Source organism: Ammospiza nelsoni, chromosome 1 (assembly GCF_027579445.1).
Source record: "Ammospiza nelsoni isolate bAmmNel1 chromosome 1, bAmmNel1.pri, whole genome shotgun sequence".
Classification (NCBI taxonomy): Eukaryota; Metazoa; Chordata; class Aves; order Passeriformes; family Passerellidae; genus Ammospiza; species Ammospiza nelsoni.
In genome coordinates, this window is record NC_080633.1 from 81,378,672 (window position 1) to 81,397,703 (window position 19,032).

Here is a 19,032-nt window from a genome sequence, read left to right on the forward strand (position 1 = left end):
GTACGTAAGTATTTGACCCGGGGCTAAACCCTGCCTGATTTAGGGGTTGGCAGGCGAGCGCATTCCGGAGCCGGCGCCCCGGAGCGCTGTGCCCCAGGGCCGGGTGCCGGCTTCAGCCGTCGGGGGGAGTTTCCACACCTCTCGGGCCGAGCCGGCGGCTGGTTTTTTCCCTGAAAGGCCGAGAATGCTTTAGCAGATTACCAACTCCCGTAATCCCGCGGGCGCCGGGTGCCGGTCTGGTTCGAGGTCAGCGAGGGGGCTGCTCCGGCCGGCGGGCCCACACCGCCCCGCGCAGGGCCGGGGGAGCCGGGCGCCCGCCGCCGCTGACGCCTCTGCCTTTCCTTCCCGCAGCAGGGCCCGGGGGGCCGCGGCGCCCACCCGGGCGGCCCGGAGCCGCCGCCGCCGCCCGCCGCCCCGCAGCCGCGGGAGCCCTTCGCGCCCAGCCACGGCAGCGCCTTCCACCTGCCCGAGCCCCAGCACGCCGCCGCGCTCTACTACGCCAGCTCCACGCTGCCGGCGCAGCGGGTGAGCTCCCCGCTGCCCGCCCAGCCCGGCGGCTCCCCCACCAAGCTGCCACGGGCCGGCTCCGCCGCCGAGGGCGCCGCCTACGCCACCGCGCAGCGCCTCTCCTCCCCGAAGCAGTCCCCCAGCCGCCTGGCCAAGTCCTACAGCACCAGCTCGCCCATCAACATCGTCGTCTCCTCGGCGGGACTGTCGCCGTCCCCCATCCGAGTGACCTCCCCGCCCACCGTCCAGTCTAACATTTCCTCCTCTCCTATCCACCAGTTAAGCTCCACCATCGGCACTTACGCCACCCTGTCGCCTACCAAGCGGCTTGTTCACGCTGCCGATCAGTACAGCAAGCACTCCCAGGAGCTGTACGCCACCGCCACCCTGCAGAGACCCGGCTCCCTCGCAGGTAAAACCGCGGCCGGCAGCGCCTCGGGTCCGCGGCGGGGCCGGGGCTGCGCGGGGCTGGCGCGCCCGCGGAGGGGGGCGGCGAGGGGCGAGGGACGGCGTGAGGCGGGGGGGCAGGGCCGCCGGCCGGGAACGGGAGGGAGGGAGCGGGGGGCGTTTGACAGGAGAACGGCACTTGGGGGAATTGCGGGTGGGTTTCATCCCGGGCCGTGCTCGGGGAGGCTGCCTGCCGCTGCTGGAGCGAAGTACCTGAGTTGTCCCGGCCCGTGCCGCCCTCCCGGCGCCGGGCAGGTGTGCGTGCGGCCGGGGGTGCGGGGCTCGCCGCGCTGCCCGCTGTGACCCGCGGTGCGGGTGGGGGGTTTGTTACTATGGCGAATCTCTTCTCTGCCGCCATCAGAACCTCTGAGCCTTTTGCAGGGAATCGCTTTTCCCCGGATTTACAGGCGGCTCAGGCGTACTTGACAAGTTTGGGGTTACTTAGCAGGAACTCCCGGTGTACCGAGTCGTGCCGAGTAAGAGGTAGCGGTGATTTGGCTCCGAGTGCTCTTTGGGGAACAGGCTGTTACAGCTGACTTCATGTCTCTGTAAACGCAGACTTTGAGCAGATCCAAGAAGTGAGATACTGGTGCGCTGTTCTCTAAACCATCTCTTTGCTAAACTGAGCATCCTTCAGGGGTGGGTTTTTTGTGTTCTCAAAATTTTCAGTTTCATTGCTATAGTAACAGCTGCTATGCTCATATGTTCTCTTGTGTGACATAAATAGATTTGAAGATAAATAGGATACATGAAGAAGTTAGGCTGAGTTTATCAGTCAGGTACACAAGTCTCTTACTGGAGTGAGGACCTCACCCCCCTTTCTCCTCTCACCCACCTCCCCTCCCCCATTCCAGCTGTTGTCAGCATCCTATATAATTCCTGTGTGTCTAAACACACAGATGGAATTAACTAATAATAAAATACTGTTTTGATCTATCTCCTTGTAAGAACTATTTGCTGGATTTTTTTTTTCATATTTTAAGGGCAAGAATTTTAGAATTTTGTATCTTTATGTATATATAACACCACATTTTAATTTCAGAATGAGTAAAGTGTCAGTATCATTAAATTAAGGCGAAATTCAAGATCTTGGGATGCTTGTATCAAGCCTGTTGGCAAATAATGAGTCTCAGAACACTAAGTGGTTTATTTACCATTTATATTAATACAACTTTTTCTTGCTGTAGTCCAGTACACTGTTGGCCACAAGTATTAAATACTGCCTTTGTACAATGGAAATTTAAGATTGCCATAGACTTTGTATTTTAGGTAGTTTTATAACTTCGTTGTATAGCAAGAGTTTGAGTCTAAAAAGGCGTGGATGTCAGCATCAAGGGAATGGAGAAAAAGAATCGATTTAAAACTTATATACCTGTGGCTATGAGCTATTAGTATTTGCCTGATTTTTTCTTACCTTTATTCTAGGATAGAAGTATTTGCTTTGGGAAGTTTCTAACAGGCAAAGTACTTTTTCCTGTTTGTGGACTGTTAGCATTGACATTTGTGTTGTGTTAGGGGTTTGGTTTTGTTTTTTTTTTTTAAGAAGGCATCTTTGTATCATTGCAGCATCAAGTCTGTCATGGTAGCTTAGTCCAAAACTTTTTTATTTAGGGGTTAAGGTCCAGCATAATGACTCTGAAGTGCTACAGAAGCTGTTTGTCCTGAGCTAGATCCAAGTTGAAACTTGGGTTTAGGCTCTTTTGGCCTTCTTGGCCAATAATGCTTCTATAGACATTCCTAACAGAATTTTCTGCTTTGTTTTGAATGAAAGTTAAGGAACTGACGTTAATTTTCTTGGATTGCTTTTAAATAAAAGCTTTTGATAAGACTTCTGCATCTTGCATAACCTGCATCTTTTTAAAGCCTACTGCAGGGCGTTGGCTGATTTACTGATTTATGGCTTTGGTGAAATAAAAAGCCTGTAGATGATACATGCATTTAGGAATTAATTAGGAAATGGCTGGTGTATATTGTGTGGATTTTCCTATGGGAGGGAAGTAGTGATTGACCATTTGAGTTTGCTGTTGAGTTTGTAAAAATTGATAAAGCAGCACTAACTTTGCTTAGTGCTGGGCTGATCAGAGCAAACATAACAATCAACTGGGTCACTCATCCCTTAGGGATTTGATTTTAAGATACGTAAAAACCCTTGTTGTTTTATAACAAATGGAAAATCGTGTAACTTGAATAAATATTAGGTGGCTGGAGAGAGAAAGTTCTGCTACTTCAAAGACTCAGTGTAAGCAAGGGTATGTTAGTAAATACCTTTTCTTTTTTTTTTTTTTCCCCACAGTGGTGACATGCCTTTCAAGTAGTCCTTGAAAGGAGCTCTCTCACATGATCCATTCTTTTGCAAAGGTTTTCTATTGTGAGCTCCTACCCCTTATTTTCCACTGCCATTCTTATGCATGTTCCTCGTGGCCTGACTGCCATTCCAGAGTTACACATTTGCCAGCAGTGTTAAGTGCCTGACTAATCTTCTAGACTTTCACTGGATTCACTGAAGCCAATGGACTACTCAGAGGCTTAAAATTAGCATATGCTTTAGAGTTAGCCAGGATCAGATGTTACAGATACTACTGAGGTAATCTTAATTTCTTCCTTCCTTCTGTAAGTATTTTTGCTCAGAGTACGTTTGGAATTTGGGCTCTAAGTATATTATATTTTTGCAGGAGTTTTTCAGTCATTGTGTTAGAAATCAAACCCACTGAGAAGGAAAGCAAGCAATTGTACTTTGAAAAACTAATGTTCAATAAATAGTGGTTTTGTTTCTTGTTCAAAACATCCAAAGATGAGTTGAAGTTTTTAGGGGTTTTTGAGAGAGAGAGAGGAGGAGGAGGAGGAAGAATGGAGAACAGTTGTCACATTGCACTGATTGATGGTATGCCTACTGTGATTAATGTGAAGTTGCATTGGCATGTATGTGTCATCACAGGGATGATGTTATACTAAGTAATCTTTTTTATATCTGGCAATATAAATATAAGTATTTGTAGTAATTACTAAAACCACAAATGATGCATTTGTTTTAATTATTTTTGCATTATACTAGAAATTTGTCTTGGAGCTATCTAGTTCATGAATACTACTGGGTTTCAGTGTGCTAAACAAGCCAAACTGTATCAATGCCAGACTTAGATATTTAAAAGAGAAAACATTCAGATAAGATCAATTTTTTTAAAAAAATCAAGTAAAAAGTTACATAGATGACCCAAAATATAATCTGTCTGAGACTTAACTGAGGAGATGGCATTATTTATGTTAATTTCCTACAAATTTGATTATGAAACAACTTGAAATTTTAAAAATGGCAATTCTTAGACTTCATCCTGAATTTCAAATGAGACATGCAACAGTGTGCAATGACTCAGTTTTAACCGAGTAACCTTAGAAACGTCTTCAGAAATGGCTTTTAGTCTAGTTATATTTGAGCTGCTGCCACTGCCAAGTGTGTGTGTATGGGTGTGTGTGTACATGTGTATGTAGTGGCTCTGGTGAGTGTACATTTGCTGTGTTTATTCTTAGTCTAGCTGCTTCATTGCTATGATCTGCAATTACAGTTTTAGAAGTAGTTTTCTGCTCTGCACTGCTCCAAAGCATATTCGACCGTCTGTTCAAGCAGCGATCCAAATCCAGACAGCACAGTTTGTAAATACCTTCTTGCAGCTTCCACACCTGCACTGAGCTTCAGAGTGCTGCTGGGAGCCAGACTCCCCAAAGCAGCCCATTTTGCCTGGAAGGAGGAGTGTTTAGGACAGCAAGCAGCAGAAACTCTTGCTGGGAAAACTCTTTCAGGAGGCAGGTCATGGCACAGGTGCCCACTCTTCACGCTCTTCTGATGCATCTTCTGGTGGGCAGAATCAGACAGACAGCGCTAGAGGAGTCCTGAGTTTATTTAGGAGCAAAGGGGAAGGAGGCAGTCAAACTGTGTTGTTCATGTGGTTTGTGCCTCAGGTTATGTCCCTGGGAGCAGCCCCAATGTTACAAAGCCATTCCTGTCTCTTCATCCAGGTTTAGGGAAGACTAGGGACACGCAAAGCAATGGAAAGTAGTTTTATATATTGCCTTATTACAGAAAATTCAAAGGAGAGTAATCCTGCTTGAAGACTGCACCATATTTCATAAGCTGTACTAAAAGGTTAAGTTTAAGAAATGAGTGTTGGTGTGAATCACTTGATGTAATGTTAGATGGAAGGAATATTACACAGCTATCTTTGATGTAGTGGTGACACATTTCACTGAAACAAGAGCTGCAGCATCCCTCTCGACAGCTCTGCTTCTACCAGTGCTGAAAACTTCAGTGCTCAGCCTGGTGTTTATAATCTTCTTTCAAGTAAAACAAAATGGAAAAGAATTTTTCCTTTCTGAAGAGGACTGTTTGTATGCAAGTGTAATACTAACATTAAAATAACAGCAGTTTATAAAAATGTGGCATGGGTTAATACATAAAATATGCTTTCCACTCCTTGTTGAGCAAAGAGTTCTAAATTTATCAGGCTCTTAATTGGTTCCTTCTGCTCCTTCATATGTCTTGCCTCACTCATCTCTCTTTGCTGGGGACCATCCTTTATCCTTTCTCCTTCTGTAAGCTTTTCACTGTATATGATGTGTTGAACCCTGGTTTCCTGTTGGGGCTTAGGCAGGACTTCTATTTGGTGGTGAGTGTTGACATGTTAAAGCATGTCAATGTGCAGTCATAGGGGCACAGAGCAGCTTAAGCAACTTTCTGTGGGATAACTGATGTACATTATTATTAGCATGGATTAATGTTTCCTTTTGATTGCATGAAAATATTGGATCATCTGTATATCACTAGTTCATTGCCATCTTTAAAAAGATTATCTTGTTAAGTGTTAGAGGTCTCCAGTAAATCACACTTCACTTGTACTTGTGCTAGAAGAGCTGCACTACTGTTAACTTACAGCCAAAGTAAATCTAGAATTAAAAGTTCCCTGCCTTTAAACCCCCACCTGAGACACAGGGCTGACCTAATAAAATAGTCTACGTGTGATGTGCCCATTGTACATTTTTGGACAGGCAAGGAAGAAAAATATTTGAATTTTTTTTTGGCTTTAAGATAAGCTCTTGGACCATCTATATGATTGATCATAACAGAAAGGACACTCGGTTGTTTCCCGTAACTATTCTGTATTTTTACAGAATCTCGAGAGTATCTCTTTTATAGAGAGAACCAAATTGCTTCATTAATTTTAACCAAAGTAGTTTTCCATAGATTTTTTTTCTAAGTTTTTTTTTTCTTTGTTTTTATTAGCTGGAAAATTCCTTTATCTGCTGCCAGGGCCTTTACACATGAGAACACTGTTAACACTCTTTTGTTCTTGGACAGACACTGCAGTCTTAGGAGTTTTTTCTTCTCCTTTTACTCTTTTTTGTTTTGAGACTCTTTCAGATAAGAAAACAAAGGGGAAGATTTTGAGTAATATCCAGCAATATATCAGATATTAATTAGAACATGGAATTTGGTGTCTTTCAAGATACAAACTTACTTTCTCCCACATTGCAGCCTGGGGGTTAGGTATGCTGGTGTTGCTTTAGAGTTGATACAAATGTACAACTAAATGTTCACTTTGATTTTCTTTGTCACTTATTCTACCTATTTCTTTAGCAATAGTTGTGTTTCTAATTGTTACAATTGGAACCTTTACAATTGCGCTCAATTCCAGTTTGGAAAAGGTATCCACAATGGACAGTGTACAGCAAGAAAGCAGAAGGAATAGGGTGAATGACTTTGAAATATGTTATTTTTGCCATGATTTTTGCTCCTGTATTTTTCAGATTTAGATCACATGAAATTAGCTTCCTCGTAGGAGAGGAATAATTGACAAGAGCCAAATACAGAAGCCCCATGTGCATCTTTGAGTTAATGAACTTGATGTTGGCTCCCAATGTGAGCAAACACAAAAAATATGTCTAAACTTGGGTCCTGTTCTTTCACTGATTACCACCTTTCCCTTTGCTTCCCATTCTTGATAAGGGACATTGTTTGGCTGATCCTCCTAATGATCTTTCAGAGGAGTGTTAAATCAAATAACATTGCAGACTAACAAGCTTTTTGGGCAAAGAGCACCAGTGTGCAGTACTGCTGGAAATGAGTTCAACTTGTATAAAGCTGCAAGTATTTTAATGAAGTGACTGGGAAACTGTGTGGCAGTGGCTGTTTCTGGGATTTTGGGTGAATGTAACATCAGACATGCTTCTGGGGACTACTGAGGCCTGTGCTGTTGCTTGGTAACCACAAATGTGGTTTCTGGCCTCTGGTCCTGAACTTTAGTAGTGTACCTAAGAAGGCCAGGATTCAAATTTAAGCATGCAAGTCACTAGAAGAAATTTCTTAAGCATCAGAGCAGAATTTGGAGTGTCTCTGCTTATACACCTGTTGGGCAGGAGGACAAGAAGGAGGTGAAGTTGACAAAAGGTAACAGAGAAGAGTCTCTGTCCCTAGCAGAAGGATGGTTAAGCCAAGGAGCTGGAATTTGCCAGTTTTTCTTGGCTACTGAAATCCAATGGAATGTATGAAGTCAAAGAGCAGTGTTTTGGGAACCTGACTGTATGGAATTTAGGTTAGAGCAATCGAAATACATTAACCAGTGTTGGCACTACAGTTCCTATGCTCGTCTTGCTTATACTGATCTGTGTTCTGTTTAGTATGAGATTGCAGGAAGATAATAGAGCCTCATAAATGATTATACATCCAAACCTTTGGGTCTTAAGGGTGTGCTAGTGAGGCTAAGTCTCATCCTTGCCTATTACAGCCCATTTTTTGCCTTCAGGACACCATCTCAGTGGTGTTCTCATGTACCTATTGTTCTCTTCAGTTGCCATGAGTGTGGTTCTGTGCTATAGGTCTTTGGCCTCAAACTCGCTCCTGAGGGCAGAGGAGAGTGCTGTTGTATGGGATAGGGAGTATAAGCAAAGGCAAGGTCCCCTTCTATCAAATTTCTGACATTCAGTCTTTTATGGCATGGTTTTATTTCTGCTATACAGTCCAAAATGGGATGACTGTGTTTGTATTGCTTGTGCACTGGGCAAAGAAGGTACATGTGAAAGCTGCAGCTTCCTCAGTCTCAAACCCTGTTGCAAGGCGTTATCCAGTAGCCTGGAAATGTTTGTTGCAAAAGAATTGATAAAAAAATGACAGAAATCTTATGTTCATTATGCTTTTTGGGTATGTAAGGGATGTGAGAACAAGCCCTTCATTTTTACTGTGGTGGAAAATATCATCCTTTCCAGTTGCTGTGGCACAGAAACTTTTAGTAATAGATGGAGTAGCTCAGATTTAGGAAGCTGGAATGCAGCTCATCAGTAATATAAGTATTAATTTGTTGGCATATCTAATGGCTTTTTGGTTGTTGTGTGCACACACTCTCTTTAAAGCAGTGCAGGTGCCTCTGTCAAGAATAATTAATTATGGCAGAAAGAAGATGGCAAAATGGGCAGTTGTGGAAAGCCCCTTTCTTTAAGGCCAAAGCCTGTGTGGGGAGGTTGCCCATGTCTGCCATTGCCACATGCAGAGTTCTCATGGGTGAAACACATTACTTGTCAGTGGTAACACCTGCCATAAGCTACATTGGGCCAAATTTGCTCTATGAGCAATCATGCGAGATAAATGAGTCAATTCTTCAGTAATCATAGGGTCAAATTTGAAGATGACATAGATGTGGGCCTAGAACAGAATACCTTTTAGTTTTATAGAAGTGATATTGGAGAGGACAGAGTGATATTGTCTAATGATAATGAATTCATGGAACTGTACATTATCATAAGCAGTTAGAAGCAAAAGTCACAATTTAATATGCTGATATGAGGAGGACCAAGTGATGACTAATCTTACAATTATAAGGCATGGCATATGAAACTGCCAGTTGGATCACACAGATTTTTACTAAGTACATCAAGTTGCAACTTACAGTGTTAGTGAAGTGTCCCTGCCCATGACAGGGGGTTGAAACTAATCTTTAAGGGCCCTTCCAGCCCAAACCATTCTGCGATGCTATAATAGTAAAGTGCTGTGTTAGTTTGAATACAAGTGGTTTGCAATCTCATGCAATCCTCCCTTTACTGAGGGAATTTTTGCATATGCTTCTCTATATTCCTCCACAGTGTATGTCTATGTCTTGTGGCCTTATGGCCCCTTATCCTCTCAGTCCAATCCAGGTGCAAAGCATCCCTTTTATCAGCTAGCCAGCTGTGCTGCTCTTGGGCAGTAAAAGCTTTTGATCATCCATCTAAAGCTGGCCCTGGGTTTAAAGAGTGTTGCCTGGGAGGAAAGTAAGGGTGGAGAAGGAACTGTGACCCTCTGATACCAGGGCAGATTTCCTGTCATTGGAGAGCAAAATGACACCTCTCCATGGGGCCTTTCCCTCACCCCACTACTGTCCTGAACATCCTAGTTCAGTGGGAATGCAGTCATGTTTACATTTGATCACCAGAAGGTGTCATGAGCTCTTCAAAGTTCTGGGAGCATGGTCCATAAAGGAGGGTGAGATGGACTCTTTCAGATATTTATGGGGGAAGAGAAGGTGGAGGGGGACAAGATGACAGCCCTCTGTGTATTTGGGGCTAATATACCATGGAGAAAGGGAGGACTGAATGAAAGAAAAATTACAGGCCTGCTAATCACAGTGCTCTTTGGACATTATAACATAAACTGATAGAAAGGATAATATAAGAATGAAGGTAGTAAATGGTCAAAGGGATAATTTGCAAGAGGAGTTCTCCAAACCAGATTGTGCTGGAATGACCTACTTACTGACCTTTTCTTAGATGATATTTGATGTCTTTCTATTTCCTGTCAGGGCTCTGAGCATGGATTTTCCTGTAGTGCCACTTGGGAAATGTTTACTTAAGATAGAGAAGATGGATATTCTTGCAAGAGTGTAGCTGGGCAGGGACCTGGGTAAAGGAACATTTTCAGTTTGTCATTTTGAAGATTGAAGTAATGGAAAGAAAGAGTACTCCTAATAAAGTTCCACAAGGAGAACTCTTTTTGGCTACTGGAAAAGTACTTTTTAATTTTATTATCTTGGCACAAAACCATGAAATAAGCCAAGGAAACTTCTTGATAGTGGAATATTAGGAGGCATTTTCTGAAGAGAGGAAGATAAATCCTGTGTAGAAAGATGGAAGATGGAAAGATGGAAGGGGAAGAAAAGGATTGGAGCCGAGGTAATAATACACTTAATAGCTGGTTGCATGTTCAGCATCTTTGGCTGAAAAGAAGAGCAGGAGAATACCTATGTGACCTGGTTGAGTACAGCATATCTCACCACCTGTATTAGGAACGTAATAGAATATTTCATGGCCTCACAGAACAAGCAAAACTGGGAGCTTTACACAGAGTTAGGACTTCATCTGAAGAACTGTACACAGCTGTGACCCTCTGTAGGCAAGAGACACTTTCTAGCCTTCATTTCTTCTGAACTGTCCTACATGGATTATCAAGAAATAAAGAAGCTTGGTGTACACAGACCTGATTTAGTGTTTCTTCCATTTCTTAACAGAGGAGAGGCTGCTAGATTATATAGCTTCTCACAGTAAATAGAGGTTATTTGTTAAGAGTACTGAGTCCTGGTAAGAATAATTAATTTGATGAAGGATTTACTTTCTTTGAAAAAATACAGGATTAGTTGAGTCCCTGGCAGCTTTTAGTATAGTTCATCTCTGATGAACTATGGTGCAGGGTGTTTGAAACTAGGTGATTTGTAAGGTTCCTTCCAACTCAAGTTTTTATTTCTATAATTCATCTGACCAAGGAGGGAAAGAGAGCTAAAGGTATCTTCTGAGTGGCTTTTTACCATCACCCTTTGATTTCAGGGCTTTGGCTAACTGGCCAGGATGTGTTTGACTGGAGCATCTTTGTCAGCTAGTGCTCCTCCATTTTCCCTCAAAAGATTTGAACCTGATAGCCCTAGTGAATACAGTGACCTCCCAGCCTTGATTGCTCTTTGTCTGCTCTCTGACCAAACTTCAAAGTTTTCAAGGTTTATTAGTTGAAATTTTGTGTTTCTTTCTCTCCAGAGTTGTAGTTCCTGTGTAGCTCATGTCATCCTTGTCTGTGTTGCATCTTGAGATGCCTTTGGCAAGAATCAGCTAATGCTTGAGCATAACTGAACATCTTCTCCCAAGTGATCTAGTTTGTGTCCTACCATGCTTAATATCCTATTTGTGAATCCAGAAATTCAAGAATTAATTGTCTTAGCTGAAAAACTCTTTTTCTCTGAAGTTTGTCAAGGTTGTGATTGCATGTCACTGCTTTTTTCAGTCAGCAGTAGATTTTGGACCACTTTTTTGAAATCAGGCATACTTGATGCAGGCACAACATGTCTTCAGCCTGCCATATGGCTATGGAAGTGTTGGCTTCACCGGCAAAGCTGCCATTGACATGCAAATAGTGTCAATTTGCATTTATGAATAACCAGTAACTAATGGCATGACACTTCAGAATGCCTCAAGTGTTTGTCACCTTTGGACTACATGAATCCCATTCTTCTAATTGGAATTACTGTTAAGCCATTCTTGAGGCTAAGCACTTCCAGTAGTTTATTGCAAACTGCTCTGAGCACATCTCTTATGTTCCTTATCTTAGATCTACTTTTCTTTTGCCAGTGACCTTCTTTCACCATTTGTCTCCTGCAGCATTTGTCATGGCCATCTCATTTTAGCATGGACTCTCTGCTGGAGTGACAGCACTCTTTCAGCCTAAGGTTCTTTTCTGGCCATGCTTTTCAGCAATAATCTGAATTTGTGAGGTTAATTGCTAAGTCTGTTTTTCTGTGTTTGTTTCTTTTCTTCTCTGCTCTCTTTTTTTTTTTTTCCTTACAATAAGTTCCTGCTAAAAAGAATCTGTAGCCATCCATTCCTCCTTTGCTTGTTGCTTATTGTGAAAGGTTTTACTTAAGGTATTTTTCTGAATCTTTGGAAGTTGGATGCTAAATGCATGCTATTGAGTGATTGCTATATTAGTAATAATAATTAATTAAAAGAGAATTTTATTTTATGGGATGCAACGATTATTTCAGCATAAATTTTAAGTCCTTGAGCTACTCATGTCTTGGTGTTAACAGTATTCCTTTTCTTTGTCTCTACATTCAGCATTTCTTTTATTTAGAGCATCCCTGTTAGAATTGCTTTAGATTATAATGACTTTAGTAATAGGGGATTATTTTAAGTTTTCTAGTAGAGGTCTCAATAGGTACATAATGGAAACAACCTAAAACCAGCTTGAATAACGGTACAATAATCTTTTGAGCATAATTCTAAAAGTGAGTAATTGTTGGTCTAAATTTCTTTACAGGCATAACTAAATTCTTTAGTTCAATTGCATTCAAATTGATTTGTATACATTTATTAAAACGTCCATGTTTTAACTCCCATATTTTAAATGCAATGAGTCTCAAATGGCTAGTGAAAACTTGATGAGTAATAGAGTATCACAGAATACCCAGAGATATCTTCCCTTTCTTGAATTTGGCATTGAGAAAAAGACAAAGATAATGAGCTCCATTTTTTTCTCCTGGAATGTCACATACTTATACCTCATGTCTTGGTGAAGTCTGGAAACCAGGGGCAGCAAGTTAAGTGTTCACTGAGGAGGAGAAAGCCTCTGGGAGGAGAAAGTTTAAGATTCCATCAAAGATGACCTTACATGAAAAAACAAATACTACTAATGCTTTTCTCTATTCTCTTAATGAAAGGCAAGTTTGAATACAAAGAGTTACAGATAAAATTTCCAAATTTGGTGTTGTTCAGACCTCTAATAATCTGCAATCTTATTGTAAAAGGAATTACAAAAGATAAGTGCCCAACACTTTTCTGTGAGCAAACCACAGATGCAGTGTCTGAGATTTCAGCTGTGTCTGTCCGAAACTAGAACACAGATTCTCAAAACAAAAATATTCACAATAAGTTAATACTTTTTAAAAGGTGCATGTGTGATTGAGATTCGTTAGAACTATGTTTGCCTTTTCCGTGTTAGCAGGAAAACCTCAGCTTGGAACAGTGAAGTTCTAGGAAGGACATTACCATTAGATAAAGAATTCAGGTTGCCCAGCAAAAGCCAGCTGATGAATACTGTACTTGACACTTCATTACCCAACTGAGTTTTGTTTTTTTCTGTTGTTACCTTTTCCAAAGTGTTGCACAGTGGCACTTTTTTTTTTTGTTTGGGAACCACTGTTCCACAAAACACCTTGCTTAACAAATTCTCTGAAAATCTTGAGAATCTCACTTCTAGTTGGATTTAAGCTCTAGATATTCTTTCTGTTCCCTGTGCAGGGAGGAGTTGATGTGGAAAGGTTTTCCCCTTCCCCCTGCACCAGAGCTGCTGTGAGAACTTGCTCCGTTTAAGGTTGACTGAGCTGATGCTTGGTTTGGGGGAAGGCTTCAGAATTGCTGGGGTTTTTAGCTGCTGTGCTTTTCCACAGTGTTAAACACAATCAGAAAGTTAAATTTTCACCAGCAGGCATTAGTGCAGTAGTGCCTGATTTGTTTTGCTGGAGGCAGCAGTGCTTCTTAGCAAATCACTCATGCTGCTGGAAATTGTCTCTAGCCCTCCAAAGACCTTTAGGGTTTTGGATGTTTAGCCCATACTGCTGCTTAACCAGCAGAAATTGGGTCTCCAAGTTTGCTTAGGTACAGCCTTGTGAAAGAGGGAAGACACAGCCTGGGGAATTAAGGATGAACTGTTACTTCCCTTTAGTTTGGAATCCTTGTCAGTGAAACATTCACTGTGGGGCTTCACGGACTATTCCATAGAGGGTTTATTTCTGGATATTTGCTTTTGGGGCCTGTCTCATCAATACACCAGTATTTCATTCCTTTCCTGGGAAATCCTGAATTGAATGCATTGCCACAACCCCTGCATCAGCATAGAGCCCATGGTGCAACACAAACTATTAACATTAAGAAATGGAAATATTAAATTTTTATCTTTTCTAAGATCAAGATAAGCAAAACTTCAAAGTTCTCTGCTGCTGCAAAGGCCTCATATTGTTTTCAACAGTCATGGAGCTGTGGTGAGCTATCCAAACAGCGTCTGCAGAGCTGCTTGGCCGTGTTGCTTGGTAACATCATCCTGTTGCTGAGGCACTCGGCCCTCACTCAAAGTGGGTAGCGAGCAGGAAAGTTAGGAACAGGGATTTGTATAACCAGATAGCAGCATCTGTTCCCATTTGTGCATGGCACTTCTCTTCCCTTTTCTTGTGAAATTGGCAGGGCTGAGGGGCATGGAAGAGGCAGAGCTTGAAAGAGGTGAGAGAAAAAACACCAAACAAACACAAAGTAACACCCAGGATGATCATTTGCTAAATGGTTTAAAAAAACATTATCTTTTGCTTCCTTCCCAGCTGACGGCAAATTGTTGATGTGTGGTAGTGGTTTCTTTGGGGCAGTTTCTGTTTTTAGTTTTTTCTTCACTGACAGTACCCTAGATGAGAAATGAAATAGGAATTATCTCCCTGAATTTGTCTGTCACATTTAATCTGCTGTTTCTTCCTGGCTGTATTTGCTGCTTATATCTTTGCTCCCAGTCAAACTTTTCTTTTCCACCAGCAATTTATTTTTGATAAAATGTTGTAAGCAGGTGAGTGCTTTTCAACAAAACAAGGGCAGTAGCAGAAAGAAGAAAATGCTCAGGTTGAGATACAAATTTCTAGTGTGGTCTCCTTCAGTTTTCCCTAGGTTCTTAGAATTGTAATAACTGATACAGTACTTTACAGTGAAGTTAGATTGCATGGCTAAAATCATGGACTATTTAAAAATATTTCTGCCTTTATTTTTCTTTTAAACATGCTGAGAAATGTAATGGATGCCAATATTTGGTTAAAAACTTATTAACTTAATATTTGGTTAGTTTAAATAGGATAAAAATTATGTGGATACCTCTTATAAGACACAATAAACTTAATTAAATGATTTTTAAAGTTTATTTGAGGCCTGTTTATTGCACTTATGAAAGTGTAATCCTTTTTTTCCTCCTTCCTTTCTCTGTTTTTAGCACTAATGTGAAAACTGCTGGCCTTAGTTCAGATGTTGGTTTTGCAGTGTCCCTTAAGCAGCCAAAGCCAATCTGTTTCGAGGGACTTTTCTAAGATGCTTAATCTGGTTAATGGACAAATTATGTCTGGGAAATTCCTCAGTGTGAGCTGAATGTGGCAGTATCCTGACGGTGACACTGCTAATAGGTTTGACAGTGCAGTGAGAGTTTGCAGAAACACTCCAGACCATGCATCGTATTCTACTTCAATCCTTTAAGGAGAAAACCTGGGGAAAAGCAATCTAAGATACTGATAGATGAGGCAAGGCTGCTCTTTTAGCTGTGGGGACTTGAATATTGGGGCAGAGTTTTTGTTTGGTGGTGAGCTCCTATAGTGTGGGCTGAGGATGCCAGCGTAGCATATCTGTAGGGCTTTTTTCAGGCATCCAGAGTTTGATATCAGTTGAAAGATGTCATGAGTAATTAGTCAATTCACTGAGGGCATTATTTCTTTCTTTATCTGTACAAATAGTCCTGAGTCAGAGAGAGAATGATGTAGCGAGAATGGAAAAAGTGTAAAAACAGAAATTAGTTTCAGTTCTGAGCTTTCATTAGTTAATCTTTCATTCTGGTATTTCGGGAAAGAAAAAGTTGAAACATTTGTGTTTGTGTGTATGTAAAATCTAAACAGGTGAGAATCCTGTGTTTAAAAAACCCCTAAACCCAGTTAAAAAGAATTCACTGGAGACTGTGTTCTGATTCTAGTGACTGCAGGTCTTTGGTGTGCTAGGGGCCCAAGCTGATGTACCAAGGTGTGCATTAGCTGGAGCTGCCATATGGCCTGTCATGTCTTACTGGCTAATTTAACCATCTGTCATGTCTTAACAATTTGTATTCACTTTCAGTAGTCAGGTTAGAAGGGTTTTCTTCTCTTTGGTACAGTAATTTTCATCATACAGTGCTGTTACATTTCCCTTATCTGAGTTCTATTAGTTTTATTTATAATCATATTACTTGGAGATCATACTTCCCTTTTCCGATGTTATGACTTGAAGATGTGTACATTCAGGCAGGCATTTTGGAGATGTTTCTGCTTAAATTTCTGGCACAAAACAAAGTCAGTATCAAAACTTGAGCTGTGAATGTTTGACTCCACTTCTCCTCCTGTTCACTTCTAATTCTGCACTTGTGTTCACATCAATTTCTTTGCTATGTAAATTAAAATAAGTGTCTGTAAAACAGGTTTCATAACATATGAGTTCAAAGTAAAAATCCCACTGTACATATGCTCTTTCTCACATGTTGTGTTTTCAGAATTGCAGTGAAGCTCTGACCTGATCTACTCTATATATATATTTATTTAATAAGTAGCATTATTATTTTGCTACTATTTATTTAATAGTAGCATTTCAGGACAAGCATCTAAGAGAAAGTTACATCAAAAAGGGTTTTCAGCCATGATGTGCTATTTAAATCAAAAAGTTTTTTCAGTCTTCTGAAAAGCATGCAATATATCAAAGCCACAAAATTCCTATGATTCTCTTTCAGATTTTGTGCCTGCAGGCTCTTATCTCAATGATGGACTTATTGCAATTTTATCATACTCTGAGGTTGATTGTTGTTTGTTGTCGGTTTTTTTTTTTAACTTGTAATGTAAGCAACATTGTCATTATATTTAAAGTTAAGAATTGATGCAGCCAGCTGTAGATCTTCAATCTTCCTTGTCAGAAAGATGCATCTTCTAAGTGCAGAGTGTTGTAGTGTGTTCAGTCTGATTTTGGTACTTATAGCCTTAAGTAGCCAGAGGTCTGCTGTGTGTTGGAAGGTCTGGAGTTGCACCAAGTTTAATTAATTAAATTAAGCTGTTAACATGTAACTGGTAAGGGATAATACAATGGCTGTTCTTCAGCTCATGTGTCACTAATGATGTTCCTCCATCATATACATAAGGAGATTGTTTAACAGGACTCTTGATCAATGTATTTAATGATCCAGAATTTCTGAATGAGGGCTGAATGGTATACCTGGTTAGATCTGAATGGGTTTTTTAACATTGAGATTATCACTTTCATATTTTGTGTTTCCAAGGAGCTCTTAAATCCTGGACAGGACAATACTGTATGCTCTTGCTATTAGACATGTTTAGAGAGTATTAGGACTTTGTAGGGCTTCTTCTTAAAGGTGTAGCAAGGTAGGATGATCGGTTATAAAGCCTTTCCAAAGAGGCACAAATAAAAACTGTCCAAGATTTATTAGAGCATATGCAATGCCCGTGATCCGTTAATTTCAGGAATTTTAATGTCTTTAGTTTCTTGCAATGACAAATGCAATATATTGGTTTACTTTATTGACCTGAACTGTCAGATCAGCAGTGTCATTCAAATGTATCTGTTGTATTTATTTTCTTGACAGCCTGCACCAGCTATGAAGAGCAATTAGGGATTATTTGGTGTATATCTCTCATGTTACACTTGTCTGATTACAGTATTTATCTTCCTGTGGGAAGTGAGACTTTGTCAAAAAAGAGCATTTCCTAGGAAACAACTATTTCCCTATGCTGGAGAGGAACATATCAAACTAATGTGGAAAAATTTAACTAGTAGGGTGAGCATTTTTCAAGTGTGAAGAGTGGAGATCAACTTTTTGATCCATTTTGGTAGGACTGCACTTTTCATATTGCTCCTCTTGAATGTGGAAAGAGAGGAAATACCACATGTAGGAATATGTAATTTCATCTGGACAGTTCTAGGTTATCCTTGTTGCCCTAATCCAGTTCACCTGACTAGGGGCTCATGTGATACTCCAGTGGAACCTTGCCACAGATGACTTGTAAAAGCTCCACAGTGATGCAGAAGATAGGATGTTCCACTTGCTTTCAGGTTTCAGTCTTGGAGGCTTCGGAAGACAGAGAAGACTCTTCTTACTATATGCTTTGGTTCAAATAGTTATTAATTTTTTTTCTTAATTTTGTGCCTCTCACAGCTATTTTAAAGCTGTATAGTCTTCTATATACCTTCTGCTGTGATGCCACAGATGCATTTGTCAAACAAGACTGCACTATTGGAATAATTGATTAATGGATGGTTTATTGAACACCTAAATAATAGTTTAGTTCTTCTCAGTGGTTTTGGATTGGTTTGGTTTGTTTGGGCTTTTTAAATTAAATCTACTACCCCACTTTTTGACCACCATGATCATGAGAGTTCTGGCTATGCGCTGATGCTGGATACATCATCTATAAATAACAACTAGCAGGACTGAAAGTTTAATAATGAGTTTTCTTTGAACTTGAGCATAGACCTGTCTGTGAATGGGCTTGATGCCTGATTACATCTCTGAAATAAAACCACCATTGCTGTTAGGGCCGGCTGGCCAGGGAGTGGGGCTGAGTCCATTTTCAGATTATGTAGGAGAAAGGTGTGTGGCCTTGCTGCACATCACTGCTTTGATTTCAGGCACCCAGAGAGGGGCAGGGCTATTAGTGCAGGGGGAAGGGCTGGCAGCTGGATAAGAAGGTTTAGTGAGTGCAGTCTCAGGGCAGCCATGCATTCATGATGCCTCTACGTTTAGGGAAACTGCTTTTGAGGGTGCTGAGCTTCCTTAATGCGAGACTGCTTGTGGGCCTTGCTTCTATTGCTTCCGGTGGTATATTGGTTGCTGTTTCTCCATTCCAATCTGGTTGCTTTTCCAGCCTCTGTGAGCTTCAAACTGCTTTAATGCAAGAGTTTTTGAAGGCAGTGGTACAGATCAGCTTGCAGCTTTGAATAGGAAAGGATGTAGCTGTTGGCTGCTAATCCGGGATACAGGCAGGAGCCCCATTCCACCTCTCCTTCTCAGTGACATCAGTTCTTTGAGTTCATGGTCCTTGTTTTGATCAGTCATCTCAACTGTCCCTCCAGTGCCTTCCAGATGGTGCAGGGTTGAGTGTGTAGATGAGGTGGGATTCAGTTGTCTGAAATCCCTAAGTTATCTGTGTGACCTTCCCTGGATATAACTCTTGATATAACAGCTACTAGTTAGTTGATTTTAATATTTAAAATAAATATGCAATAAAAACTTGTTGCTCTTTAGTTGAGACTTGAATA

General features: G+C 41.1%; 1 protein-coding gene across 4 annotated transcripts in view; it reads left to right on the forward strand.

Moving 5' to 3' along the window:
- The window catches only part of CTNND2 (catenin delta 2), a 639,809-nt gene that overhangs the window by 371,239 nt on the left and 249,538 nt on the right, over positions 1-19,032 (forward strand). For 3 of the 4 annotated variants that reach the window (XM_059470378.1, XM_059470386.1, XM_059470405.1), the window contains exon 7: positions 352-919. In XM_059470378.1, coding sequence (XP_059326361.1) covers positions 352-919 — 568 coding nt within the window. The remainder of the gene's footprint in view (positions 1-351; positions 920-19,032) is intronic. The other variant, XM_059470397.1, reaches the window with a different exon arrangement.